The 13,094-nt window shown below is 47.4% G+C and overlaps 1 protein-coding gene across 1 annotated transcript in view; it reads right to left on the bottom strand.

Moving 5' to 3' along the window:
* Positions 1 to 366: 366 nt before the first annotated feature.
* Positions 367 to 13,094, bottom strand: part of GPAT2 (glycerol-3-phosphate acyltransferase 2, mitochondrial) — a 61,196-nt gene continuing 48,468 nt past the window's right edge. The window contains exons 16-21 of the mRNA XM_048512842.1: positions 9,336 to 9,413; positions 8,634 to 8,759; positions 5,667 to 5,787; positions 3,153 to 3,218; positions 2,253 to 2,308; positions 367 to 503 (exon numbers count right to left, since the gene is read on the bottom strand). Coding sequence (XP_048368799.1) covers positions 378 to 503; positions 2,253 to 2,308; positions 3,153 to 3,218; positions 5,667 to 5,787; positions 8,634 to 8,759; positions 9,336 to 9,413 — 573 coding nt within the window. The 3' untranslated portion in view covers positions 367 to 377. The remainder of the gene's footprint in view (positions 504 to 2,252; positions 2,309 to 3,152; positions 3,219 to 5,666; positions 5,788 to 8,633; positions 8,760 to 9,335; positions 9,414 to 13,094) is intronic.

Raw genomic sequence — 13,094 nt, 5'->3', positions numbered from 1 at the left:
CTGACTGAATTTGAACATTCTCCACATCATCCCCCTCCTCCCCACGGGACCTATTTTTTCACTGTAGGAGCTAAAAATATTTGTATCCATGCTGGGTGGAAGTTTTGTCTACAGGAAGGGGAAAGCTGGTGGTCGGGTCTAACAAGTTCCAGACACATCAACATGTGAGCTGTAAAAGCACATCAGTCAGCAAACTCCACCACTAACACATTTTATTCAATAGGGACTTCTACTCATACTCTACAGGATCTGCCAACTACTGAACTCTGAGGTTTTCAAAAGAGTCATAACAAAAACAGGCATCAAAAACAATCAGGAGGGAGAGGGCAGGGGCTTACTGCCCCTCCCCCCTTCTGCTCAAGCCAAGGAAGCAGGAACTAGTAGGCTGACTGCCAGATAAACTGCTCAATGAATTTTCCCAGTTTCTCTTGGTTCTCTTTAGCAACAAAACACTCAGAGAGGTAGAGAATGGGTCCTGTCTGCCCTGGCTGTTCTCGCAGAACCTGGAACAGAGATCAAGGTGAAACAAAAAGGTCAGCACTTCGGCACCCTGGCAAAAGGCACATTTTAATGGAAACAAACTCACTCCCAACCGCATGAGCATCAGCTAGCAAAGTGAAGGAGGAATTGGGGTGGGGGAATTTGCTGTCCCAGAACATCACTGCCATCACTGGCTCAAAACGGGAGAGGAGATGCCATTAAGGAGTGGCAGCACTTTTTTCATCTGGTGCCTCCTGAGTAAAAAATAGGCTGCTTCCAAACATGGTGAGTTATAAATTTGACCACTGTGGACATATTCAGAAGGAAAAGCACCAAATAAAGGAGATTTTCTAGTTGGAAAACCAGTGTTTCTTTGTTTGCCAGATGAAACTACGTAAGCTCATCTTAAAGCGATGAATGGCAGTATGTATATTTCCAGGGGCTAGACTCAGAGCTATTAAACAGAGCTGAGGGTCTGTACAATTTTGACAGCGCATTTTCCCTTCAGGACATAGGTGTCAAACTCAGTCCCTCCAGATGTTCATGGACTACCATTCCCAGCAACCCCTGCTAGCATGGCCAATTGGCCCTGCTGGCATGGGCTGATGGGAATCGTAGTCCATTAACACGTGGAGGGCCTGAGTTTGACACCTATGCCTCAGGAAGTAGAGAGGCAAGATGTTCTGTGGTGATGCAGGGATAACTTTTACCCCATTCATAATCTATTTTCCTTGTCAAGGCTGGAGGCAGATTAACTCCTTCCACTCCAATAAAACACAAATAGCATTTAATACGTGTAAGTCTTTCAAATTCACATTTTCACTTTGCGGGCTCTGCTATATTTAAATACTGTAAACGTGCATTCAAACTAGAACAGGGGGCACTGTATACTCTGTGTGGGGGAGGCTTGCTACACAGAGCTCTAAGTTGCACTGCAAGTGATGTTTCACAGGGCTGCCTGCCTGCTGCCACGCAGATAAGAGGAACTATTAGCTGAATCAAAGGTCGTCCCGAAAGTTGGCGGAGAGGCTGAATGTTGATCCACATTTCCTAGTTCAATGTTAATTGGATAAGCTGCACCAGAGGGACAGGATTATGATTATTAATTAGATCTTTAAAATACAGTGAAGGAAAAGAAGCAGTACTGAAATCCAGAATGGCCTACACCTTTTTATTCCCACAATGAGGGTTAGGAACTGTTCTTTTATAAAAACACTGGGATTCTTGGAGATGGGAGGACACAAGGTTAAGGAACTAGTCTCAGGCAGAGATCTGAATTTGGTAACTTGGGCCCATTCTGAAAAAACACTCTCAAGTGAAATGGAACAAACTAATTAATTAATGATCAGCATTTGAATCGTGCTTTCAGTGTTCACAGTGGACATCATCCTCACAGCAGACATGCAAGACAGGCTGGTGTTATAATCATATTGCAAAGTGGGAGGGGGCACTGAAGCAAGCACCCACATTTAGTGATTCATCTGCTGGATCTTAGCTCATTCTCTTAGGTCAGGGGTGTCCAACTCTGGCGCCCCAGATATTCACAGACTATGATTCCCACCAATCCCTGCCAGCATTGCCAATTGGCTATGCTGGCAGGGACTGATGGGTATTGTAGTCCATGAACATCTGGAGCGCTAGAGTTAGACACCCCTGTCTTAGGTCCATGAAATATCAGGCATGCAGAATGAAAAACAGGGGGAAGGAGGGAGTGGAGAATTCAAGGGTATAACTTTCAACAGCTGACAGTACCAGTGTGTTAAGACCCTTACCCCCAGTTCTTTATAAATGGTGACGGAGACAGCAGCCAGAGTCTTGTTGGCACAGTCTAAAAAGAAAGAGAGGAGAGATGGTGCAGGACCCCCAAAGAAGAACTGGGGCACAGGTTCTCAGGACAGCAGAGAGTCTTTTGCTCATTGCAGATTAAAAAATATTCCAAGCCATTCTGCTCAGGGACTAACAAGCAGTGGTGTACTGCTAATGGGACATGGGGTAACCCATATCTCCGGGTACACACTATGGGGGGGCGCCAGGTGCTGGCCAGGTCCCCGCAACGCAGTGACCTGGCTGATGCCCGGTGGCTCCCCTGTGCCGGGGTGTGTGTTGTTTGCCGTGGCCGCAGGCCGGCTCCTGCCCCCCCTCTCCCGGGAGGCTGGGGAGGTCAGGAGCCAGCCTGCTGCCACAACAGGCTGACCCGAGCTGCACACCACCAAGCCTCCCCCCCCACACACACACACTGACCGGCTCCTGCAGCTTTCAAAGGCAAGTGGTGGGGGGAGGGACACCCAGAGCAGATGTTGCCGTGGGCACCATTTCCCCCCAGTATGCCTCTACTAACAAGAAGACACTGCTACACAGCAAACATTATTTTGCTTGAATGTATGTGAAATATACATAGAAGTGAGGGAGGAACCCTTCACCCCATTCCTGCCTACCGAAGAATCCCATGCAATTCAAAAGCATTATCTTCTGCACTAGTCTTATCATTATCACTCCTCATGATAACAGTATTCTCATCTCAACACTCCCAAATGTTTGTGTAGCAGGGCTTATCAAGGGCAATGCAGCTGGGAGAACGAGGATCAAATGCCAACTTTTTAAACTGATCAACAAAACTGCTATGAGCCACCTACAACTGCTTTATTGGATCCTCTCCATGTCTGCAGACTTACCAAAAGAACAGTCTTCATTTGCCTTCCTCACCAAAAACTGGTGCAGCTTCTCCATGTACTGAGATTCTGTTCAGGGGAAGGGAAGCATATGTAGTTTAAAAAAGCAACAGAGAGCATCCTCCAAGCTGAAGGCCAGACCTTCTGATGTCCTGGACAGGTTTCTAAAATCACTGCAGGACAAATATCATACAACTCTGCCTATGTATAAAATGCAGGTCTGTGTAGCCTCAATTTGCATCAAGCCATGCATAGAAGGAAGAGGGAGTTTAAACTATCAGTCTATGCTTGATTTTGCTAAATGAACCCATGTCCCCTCTCTGCTATTAGCATTTTAAAGAAAGTATCCTTTAGAAATAAAAAAATTCCCTTTAAAACGCTGTTATGGTCCCAATGTAAATTGAGGCTGCACGACCCTGCAATATACATTTTCTAGAAGACTGGAGATGCACCGTCTTCACCTGTTTGCTTTTGTCCCTAAGCGTCATACTGGGTCAACATTTAAATACAAACCAACAATAGGACATCACATCAAAGACGGAGAAAGCAGTATCTCAGTTTGCATTTCCCCTTTATTTGAAAATAACTTATATCCAACCCTACAGCCTCAGGATAGGTTACCAACAAGCAAACTCCTGAATAGCAGCTATAACAGTGAATAAATACTGCAGATGAAGTGAGACACAGCATCATGTAAGAAGATAAAACTATGAACCAATAGAGTATACAAAAATGACTAGAAATATACCACACAAAACAATAAGCACAACCCAGCCACATACCATGAGAATGCAGAACAGCTGCTAGTAATTCATATACGACAGGACAACACATCCCTGAGGAACTGCTTGTCTGACACCACTGCAGTTCCTTGTGGGATGTGTTCCAGGCTGCCCTCTCACTTCTCAAAGACAAAGTATCCCAATAAACCAATTCCACATGAACTGGGCATGTGCCTTATAATCAGAGGTGGGATCCAGCAGGTTCTCACAGGTTCCCGAGAGTAGGTTACTAATTATTTGTGTGTGCTGAGAGGGGGTTACTAATTGGTGATTTTGCCACGTGATTTTTGCCTTAGTTACGCCCCTCCTCTCAGCAGTAGCGAGCAGAACTTGAAGCAGTCTAGCAGGAGGTGCACCGGCGAGCGTGGCAGCCTGCGCCTGCATGCATTCGTTTCCCGCCCAAGGACCAGCGCAGCGGCTGCGTCCTTGCCACAGCCTCGCCCAGGAATGCCCGCCCCCGGAATGCCCAGGCATGCCCCCGTCATGCCCCGCCCAGCCCCATTGGCGCTACGCCACAGTGTGAATCCCACCACCATGGGAACCTGTTACTAAAATTTTTGGATCCCACCCTACAACATACAGGGCTCGTGTAGCAGACAACGGAAGTGCTGAAAGTGTTTGCTTTAAGACAGAATGTTTGGAAATCTGTGCTCTAAGGCTCTAATGGGAGGCTACTGGTCTATAACCTCTTTAAGTGTTGCTTTACCAAGGAACAACATGAAGACTTTGGCAGACAGAATCAGGGGTATGCACATTAAAAAAAGGTTTATTTTGGAACTGGCTAGGGGAGAGCATGTTTTTCATTATCCTAACTTTTCAATCTCTTAACTATTTGGGGATGGTCCCCCCCCCCCCCAGATATTGGGGAGAGGGGCAGAATTCAGGATCATTTTAACAACTGCCCATATTCCTTACCAGAGGAAGTGGAGAGGAAGAGAGACAGCCACATCCTCCATCAGAAAATAATGACCCTCTTAAGCAGCTGTTTGGTGGACACTCCCCCAACCCCTCCAGCTCCTGGCATCTGAAGCATTCCTGAAATTTCAGGAAATAAATTTCATTATTCCCAGAAATGGACGTGTTATGGGTCACTTTGGATATTTCCCAGCAGACAGAGAACAGCTAATTTTCAGTTTATTTTTGGCTTGAGTATATCTGAGTACACACCCTTAGAATCAATACAACAATTTTGATGTGCAACAGGAGGAAAACACAAATACCAGCTGTTCTATGTAGCATCTTCCTAATGCAGGGTGAAATACAATAAAAGTCATGTATTGATGAAAAAGTCAAAGAGACAGTTCAGATACTTACATAGACAGCCACACATATGTTTGCATCGACACAGCTATCCAAAGGAGACATTTTTTTTCTAAGCCTGATATGATATTTTAAAGAAAACGTTTCTCCAAACACTGAAAGAAATTTGTCTGGTTTCATTTGTTTATTTAATTTGAATTCTAGGGTGTGTGGGTTTTCCGGGTTGTATGGCCGTGTTCCAGCAGCATTCTCCCAAGGAGAAAGTGCTACTGGAACACGGCCATACAACACAGAAAACTCACAACACCCTAGTGATTCCGGCCGTGAAAGCCTTCGACAATTTGAATTCTGTAAGCTGGCTTAGGTTCTCCACTGAGGAGAATACTGGGCTAAAATAATTTGGACAGACAGTGATGACCAATTTGTCATAAAGCATTAACATTGCAAGAGAGGAACTTCACAACAAGAGGCATACCTGGCTGGGGCCACTCTGATTCCCCCAGGAAGACCACAGCTCTCCTCAAGGTCTTTAGCAAGGGGCCCAGAAGGCAGCAGAGAAACATAAAGACTTCTGTGCAGTTTTCCTGGTGGCTTAGCTGAAGAGGGTGGAGAAGAATGGACAAGGGTCAGGCAAAAAGAGCTGATGGTACAAACTCCAAAGAGAAACAGGTTCACACCAGGAAATTCACATTATTTGTGGTTCACCAAAACCTAACCTGTCACAGTCATCCTGCGGGTGACTTTTGTTTCTGATCATCAAAGATGATTACGTCACCCCCTTAATTTTCCATCTGTCAGACTAAACAAAGTAAAAAGGGTTCTAAACTGTTACTGTGGGTTTATGAAAACAAACATAGGCCCCTTCCGCACACGCAAAATAATGCGTTTTCAAATCACTTTCACAACTGTTTGCAAGTGGATTTTGCCATTCCACACAGCTTCAAAGAGCACTGAAAGCAGTTTGAAAGTGCATTATTCTGCATGTGCGGAATGAGCCATACAGACACAAAAAAGAGCAGTGTGGCACAGTGGTTAAGAGCAGGTGGACTCTAATCTGGAGAACCGGATTTGATTACCCACTCCTCCATGAGCAGCGGAGCCTTATTTGTTTCCCTACTCCTACATTCCAGCTGGGTGACATTGGGCTAATCACAGTTCACTGAGAACTCTCTCAGCCTCACCTATTACACAAGGTGTCTGTTGTGGGGAGAGGAAGGGAAAAGAGTTTGTAAGCCCCTTTGAGTCTTCTTACAGGAGAGAAAGGGGATTATAAATCCAAACTCCTCCTCTTCTCCAGTGGCTTGCAGCGCACACTGGGCAACTGAGCCCACACAACCACATGAGGAAATGGGTGAAACACACCATTATTTGGACTAATATGTATAATAACAGTCTAACAGGACAGCTTGTCAGCACTCTGAATATAGAACAATACATGGATCTAATGGGGTGGAGGCTAATGCAGGTAAATAGGCTTGAATATGAAGTGCCACTTTTCAGCAGGTGGGGGAAAACAGGCACGAAAACAGGGCAGGTTTTGCACCTCCCTAGAGGAAACTATGCCTATTGAGCAAGACAATCTTGAAGAGGCATCCCTATGACCAAGAGATGGCAGTGTGCTTCCAGAAGTCTGAGATGGAAAAAAAAAGATAAGGGAAGAACCAGACAGGAGTCTCCGCACAAGCAAGAGAAGCTCAGCGGCCTGTCCTCAGCCCCAGCCATCTAATTACAGAGAATGTTGCTTCTCTTTCAAAAGCACAGAAAGGTTTTAGAGCTGCAGCCCACACAGCTGGCATTTGAAGAGACAGGTTGTGAACTTAGAATGTGTCATGTGAGCGCCGAGAAACAAAAGAAGCAGGAATTTATATGGTAATTGGATGTTCCCTTTTACAATGGGGCTGGGGAAGGAAGGAGGCTTCCTTCCCACGTCAAGCCAGGCTTAGGAGGAGGGTGCAGCGATCCCCCGGAATGGCAGGGGAGCACGACAGCCCAGCAACTGAGTCTACTCTGTACCATCACTAAGGGGCATCTTTTTCCTTGGGAAGCACCTCTGGTAGGAGCAGACTGCTATACAAAGTAACAGCCAAGTTGATGTCCTGACACATTATTACACATAATAATGAATGTAAGAAATGCCCTGGAATCAGAAGACTAATCCCAACATGTTCCTAGTGAGAAGACATGTGCAATAGTCTTACCTTTTCACACCAAGAACTTGCCTTACGTCTTTCTATAGTGTATTAGCCTCCTTCCACCCCAGATTTCCAGAGGCAAGAAGGACAGCGAATAGGGCTCTTGTAACTTAAGAACAGATTTCAACAGGTACACATGGGGTCAAAAACAAGAACTGTTACCGTACATGGAAATGCCTGATGTTCAAGAAGAACTCAGAAAAGGAAAGGGCACTAGAGATCATATTGCAAATTTACATTGGCCACTGGAGCATATGAGAGAATTTCAGAAGAAAATCAACTTGTGTTTCATAGATTATGCCTTTTTAATGTGTGGATAATGAAAAGCCATGGCTGGTTTCAAGGAAATGGGTGCGCCACAGCATCGGACTGTTCTGATGGCCAACCTGTACTCTAGACAAGAGGCTACTGTTAGGACAGAATATGGTGAAAGATAATGGTTTCCAATTGGCAAAGGTGTTAGACAAGGATGTATTTTATCTTATAACCTCTTCAATCTTTATGCAAAATATATTATCAGGAAAGCTGAATTATATTTAGGTGACCATGGAGTCAGGGTTGGTGGGAGGAACATTAAGAATCTGAGACATGCCAATTAGTGGCGTAGCTTCCACGGCGCGAGGTGGGGACAAATGCCCTGGGCGGGTCCTGTTTGGTCATGTGGGGGGCTTCATTGGCTGAAGGAGCGGCCTAGCAGGGCCTGCAGGGTGCTCTTGGCCCTGCCCAGTGGAGACCGCAGTTGAGCGCCCCACGGCCCCGCCCCGTGGAGGCTGCAGCTGGGCACCTCTCGATTCCGCCCCACCAGGCTGCTCAGGACTGCCGCCGGCTCAGGTAAGCGGGGCGTGGGAAGGCAGGGTCCCTGTGGGGGGTGCATTTTGCCCCAGGCGCCATTTCCCCCCACTACACCTCTGATGCCAATGATACCACATTACTGGCAAAAAAGAACAAAAGACTTAAAACAACTACTGGTGAAAGTTAAAGCAGAAAGTGCCAAAGCAGGACTACAGCTGAACAACCAAATGACAAACAGTAATTACTACTGGGGAATTACTCAGCTTTAAGGTTAATAGTGTGGAAACTGAAATTGTTAAGAATTTTCTATTCCATGCCTCAATCACCAACCGAAAGAGAGACAGCCCTGCTTCGGGAGTAAGGGGTGTGTGTATGATTAGCTGGGGAAGCCAAGGACGTTTCGCTGAGAGCGAAGGGAGTTCTGTGAAGGCCCCACATTCAGAATAACTTCCCCGTACTTTAAAGCACTTCTTTCCAGTCTCTTCATCATAGTCACTGTCAGTGTCTTCAAAGTCATCCATGTGCTTCGAAAGCAGCCTCTTGGTGAGACCCTTCTGGGCTGTATCACACACCAAGCTGGGCACCTGCATGCAGGAGAGACACCGATACCTTTCAACAAGGGGATAGAAGGAAGGGGAGAGCCTGCTGCAGCCACTAGGTCTAGACTAGTAACACCCAAATAGTGAGTTGGGACAAAGAAATAAAATGTATGTTTTTAATATGTACATTTACTTAACCAAAGACTCAAATGTTGCCTACTGCATCTCTGCATGATTCCCTGTTCTAGTCTGGCCTCCTTCCAGTGTTTTTTGGGGGTGCCTCTTCCATAATTCTCTGCATGTTCTGCTCTAGGTTTATCTCCCTTTTGGCACATCATTGCTTCCTGCAGAAACACTGGGCGGACTTCTCTGAGGATGTCACCCTTGCTCTTGCATTCTCAGAAAACCACTTTTATTCAGACGCAAGAACATGCCTCTGATTTAATTCATAGGGGAGAAAGTATTTCTCTGCTATCTGAAGCTTGGGGAAATGCTGACTTCACTACCACTGCAAAGTCTTCTTGAGCTGAGACTGCGCTAAGCTGAAATGCCATGATGCTGCTTTTCTCACCATCCTTACCCCCTACCCCCTCCCTTTTCCCAAGGAATGGCTTTTCCTACCTCTTCAGCAACCAACAAGCCATCCAGCATCAGCTTGTCCACCGCAATCTGACAGTAGCAAAACACAGACTGGCACGGCTAGGAGAGAGCAAATAAATTTACTAGAGGTAGGAAAGGGTTTTGTGATCCAGTCCAACACGGGTCTGATTCACTTGACAGGCTCCAGCTTTGTTCAAGATGACTCTAGACTGCCTTTCTAGAATGTTTCCATGATTTGGCAGTTATTTCCCTTTTGACCTCTCTTAGTGCTTACATGCAAGACAAAGTCCAGTCATAATTCATAGAATCATAGAGTTTGAAGAGACCCCAAGGGCCATCAAATCCAACCCCCTGCCATGCAGGAACACACAATCAAAGCACTCCTGACAGATGGCCATCCAGCATCTGTTTAAAAACCTCCAAAGAAGGAGACTCCAGCACACTCCGAGGTCGTGCATTCCACTGTCGAACAGCCCTTACTGTCAGGACGTTTCTCCTGATGTTTAGGTGGAATCTCTTTTCCTTCACCTTGAACCCATTCTTCCTGGTCCCGGTCTCTGGAGCAGCTCCCTAGTTAAAAGCCTTTCGAGAATGTTCAATGTGGTGAGATAAATTCTGCCACTGGAATCTTCTGGAGCTTAAGACAGCTTAAATTGGATAGGATCATGCCTACGTAATTTTGGTCTCTGTTAACTGTAGACAGTTTCTGAGATCACACGTGCACACATAATACCTGATTAGATATGGCTTAAATGTGTAAATCAGCTCCAATGAACAGTCTGATGCAGTATCATTGGAAGAGTCTTTATTAACCATCTAGGCTAACCTCCTGCTTACTTAGGAGACCTTCAATTCTTGAACTGAGACTTTTCAGCCTCCACTTGAAGACTGCCAGGAAGGGTGAGCCCCCCACCCTCACGACAGCATTAAGACTTAGAAGGTATTCCCTGGACTGAAAGAAACTGTTCTTGTGCACCTGGAGCTATTGGTTCCATCTCACGTATGTTTTTACACCACCCTCTACTTTCAGAAGCTAGGCTTGATATATTGGGATCTCTTATTAACCCTGCTGTCTTTTGCTCTGGTAATTACATTATTTCGAAATTGTTATTTTGGAACAATGTGGGCTGTCTAAGAGCTGTAGCCAGATTCCTTGCATAAGTTTTTAAATGATCTTAGTATTTATTGTTTTATTGGATTTCCTTGATTTTGTTATATTTGCAATCCTACCAACCTATGGTTCAAGGCATGAAAATGAAATGAAAAAGCTGCCACTCTCTACATCGTTAGTTCTATGTAATCTCTGCCTGTGCTGCAGTGTCTGCAGCGATTCGTTCACATATGCAAGCACTCACTCAGTGTTGCAGCCGTCAAGAGATGCACTTGCACGTGTACCTGTTTTTCTGTATAGGTGGCTTAAGGGCCACACCAGGCCTACTCAGCACTTTCAACAGGCCCCCCTCTCTCATTCCCACCATTACTTCACAGCCTTTCCATGCTTCAAGTGAAGACACAGTAAAGCTCTGGCAGGATAAGGCTGCAGTATCAGCGATCCCATTAAGCTAGATGAAGACCGTGTGGGAAGGACAGACTCGCACACACGACTGTGGCGTTCACACAGACTGTAACACAGTTCACACACTGTAACGGCATGAATCTTTGCCATGAGAAGGAAAGTGTGGGTGAACAGGGTCTTTGAGCTGGTTGATATGGCAGAGGAACAGGGTACTGTGAAGAATCTGACCCAAATATGTCATAGTGGCAAAGACAATGAGAGGAGTTCTGTCAACCTCTCCTATGGTACCCACCCCTCTAGGTGGGGCCCAGTGACTTCCCTTCACCTTCTCGTTCCAAATCTATATGCACTGACAGGCACCCTCCCTCTGCTAGCTCAGGGTGATTTGTGGGAATTTAATAAGGCAGGGGTTGGCCTACCCAGTCTTACAGTTCTACAGTTTCAAAGCCTCCATCTTAGGCCCTTTCTGCGTGGGCCAATAAATGTGGGGTGCAACAGCAGGGGTACATGAGCCCAGTGCAGCCCTGGGCCCTTTGCACAGCTCCATGTGGGCAGCCCTGGAGACGACACAGTTGGCCAATGTGTCTTCGCATGGAAGCGCGTCTGTTGGTACTATACCTGCCTCTCCCTGCTGCATAGACACGCAGCTGGCCACGGACAACCCCCGCAGCCATACTGAAGTCTCTGGACGTCTGTGCTCTCCTGTACGGCCACTCAGGAAAGAGGCGGGGAGAACAAAACAATAAGGTGCGGCCGAGTATTGCGCCTTGTAGTAATGCACTGCTGATCCAGCAGCGCCGTAGTAGAACGTTGGGACGCCAACGGACCTGCGGCCTTGCCGGTCGCATCGCACCCCCACTCCTCATCCCCCCATGAGTCACCGGTCATGAACTGTCTGACTCAATCACCGGGCGCAGGGACAATGGTCTTGCCCCCAGGTGAGGATTAGGCTCAGACGCGTACGCTCCTCTCCGCACGTAGCCAGATGAGATCATGCATCACATGATGATCTCCCGACCTCCCGCCTCCCGTTCTCGGAACTCCCAGTCCTCGCCCGAAGGCGTAATAATAAAAGGTGCCAGGGAACGGCAGGCGGAGACTTCAAAGCTGGAACATCGACCTCCGGTCTCCATGCGGGTCTCGAATGTTATCTCGCCGTCGTCGTTCGCTGACCGCTGGAGTGCGACCACAAGCTGGTGCCGAAACCCGGAATCCTCGCCAGACACCCACCCACCAACCACCGTGCAGCCTGGGAAGGGCGCGATACCGAAGTCCGCTGGATCGGCGCATCCAGGGGTTACCGCTTTCGGTATCGCCTGTCCCTCTGGATCGGCGCGATCCAGAGACGATCCTAGGACCTCTCGTCCGGCCGGAACACCGGTGAGTATTAGCAAGGGCAAAGCAGGGCTTATGACAAGCACGTTGATCAGACTGAAAGCGTTAACGAAATGCGGCAGGGTCCCCGTAGAGAAGGGGAGCTGCGCAGGGTGGTTGAGGAGGGTGAAGCTCAGTGTCCATGGTGCCCAGAGGGGGACATTGAATCTTAAGGACTGGGAAAACATCGAGCGCTCGCTTTGGAGCCTACGCTAGCGCCCGATGTAAGCTGCTACTGGCGTGGAGACAATGTTTTGTCGCCATCAGCCTGCAGACCCTCGGCTCCCTTGCTGTAGGCAGCCCTCCTTCGGGATCTTTCACCTTCAATTTCAACCCGAATTTCTCTATCCACTAAATTGGACGCCTGTCCTCCTTCACCCTACAACCTTCACCCAATTCAAACTCTCCAGCAGGCCCAGCCGCTACTCTATATCGCGCTGTTTGAAACCTGCACCTCCGATCAGCCCGCGTAATGGCGCTGGTTTCAAAACTCTCGCCAGAACGGTATTAGCCCACGATCTGCAGAAGAAACCCTGACGGAGAGCGATGCGAGATTCTTGCATTGTGCCCGTCCACTTCACAGATACTGAGGGGAGGGTGGTATTCGGCCGAGGTTGTCGATACCGCCCTTTAAACTATAACATCCTCACTGAGCTCCATAAAGCAATGCGGGGCGTAAAGTCCGCTACGGTGAGGAGGCATGCGGTATCGCGAACCTAATGGTTCAGGCGACTGGAAGACCACCTTTACAGCATGCTCCTGAGCCCTGCACAATTTGTGGTCTGGGAAAGTGAGTTCATGTAGTGCTTCAACAGAGCAGCCACCTCTGAAGCCTACACAGCCAGCTCAGCTTTAAGTTTTGATGCCTTCGCCAACCCTAGCGATCAGAT

The sequence above is a fragment of the Sphaerodactylus townsendi genome, linkage group LG12 (assembly GCF_021028975.2).
Source record: "Sphaerodactylus townsendi isolate TG3544 linkage group LG12, MPM_Stown_v2.3, whole genome shotgun sequence".
NCBI lineage: Eukaryota > Metazoa > Chordata > Lepidosauria > Squamata > Sphaerodactylidae > Sphaerodactylus > Sphaerodactylus townsendi.
Note: the sequence above shows the minus strand (reverse complement) of the source record. Positions and strands in the feature narration are given on the sequence as shown.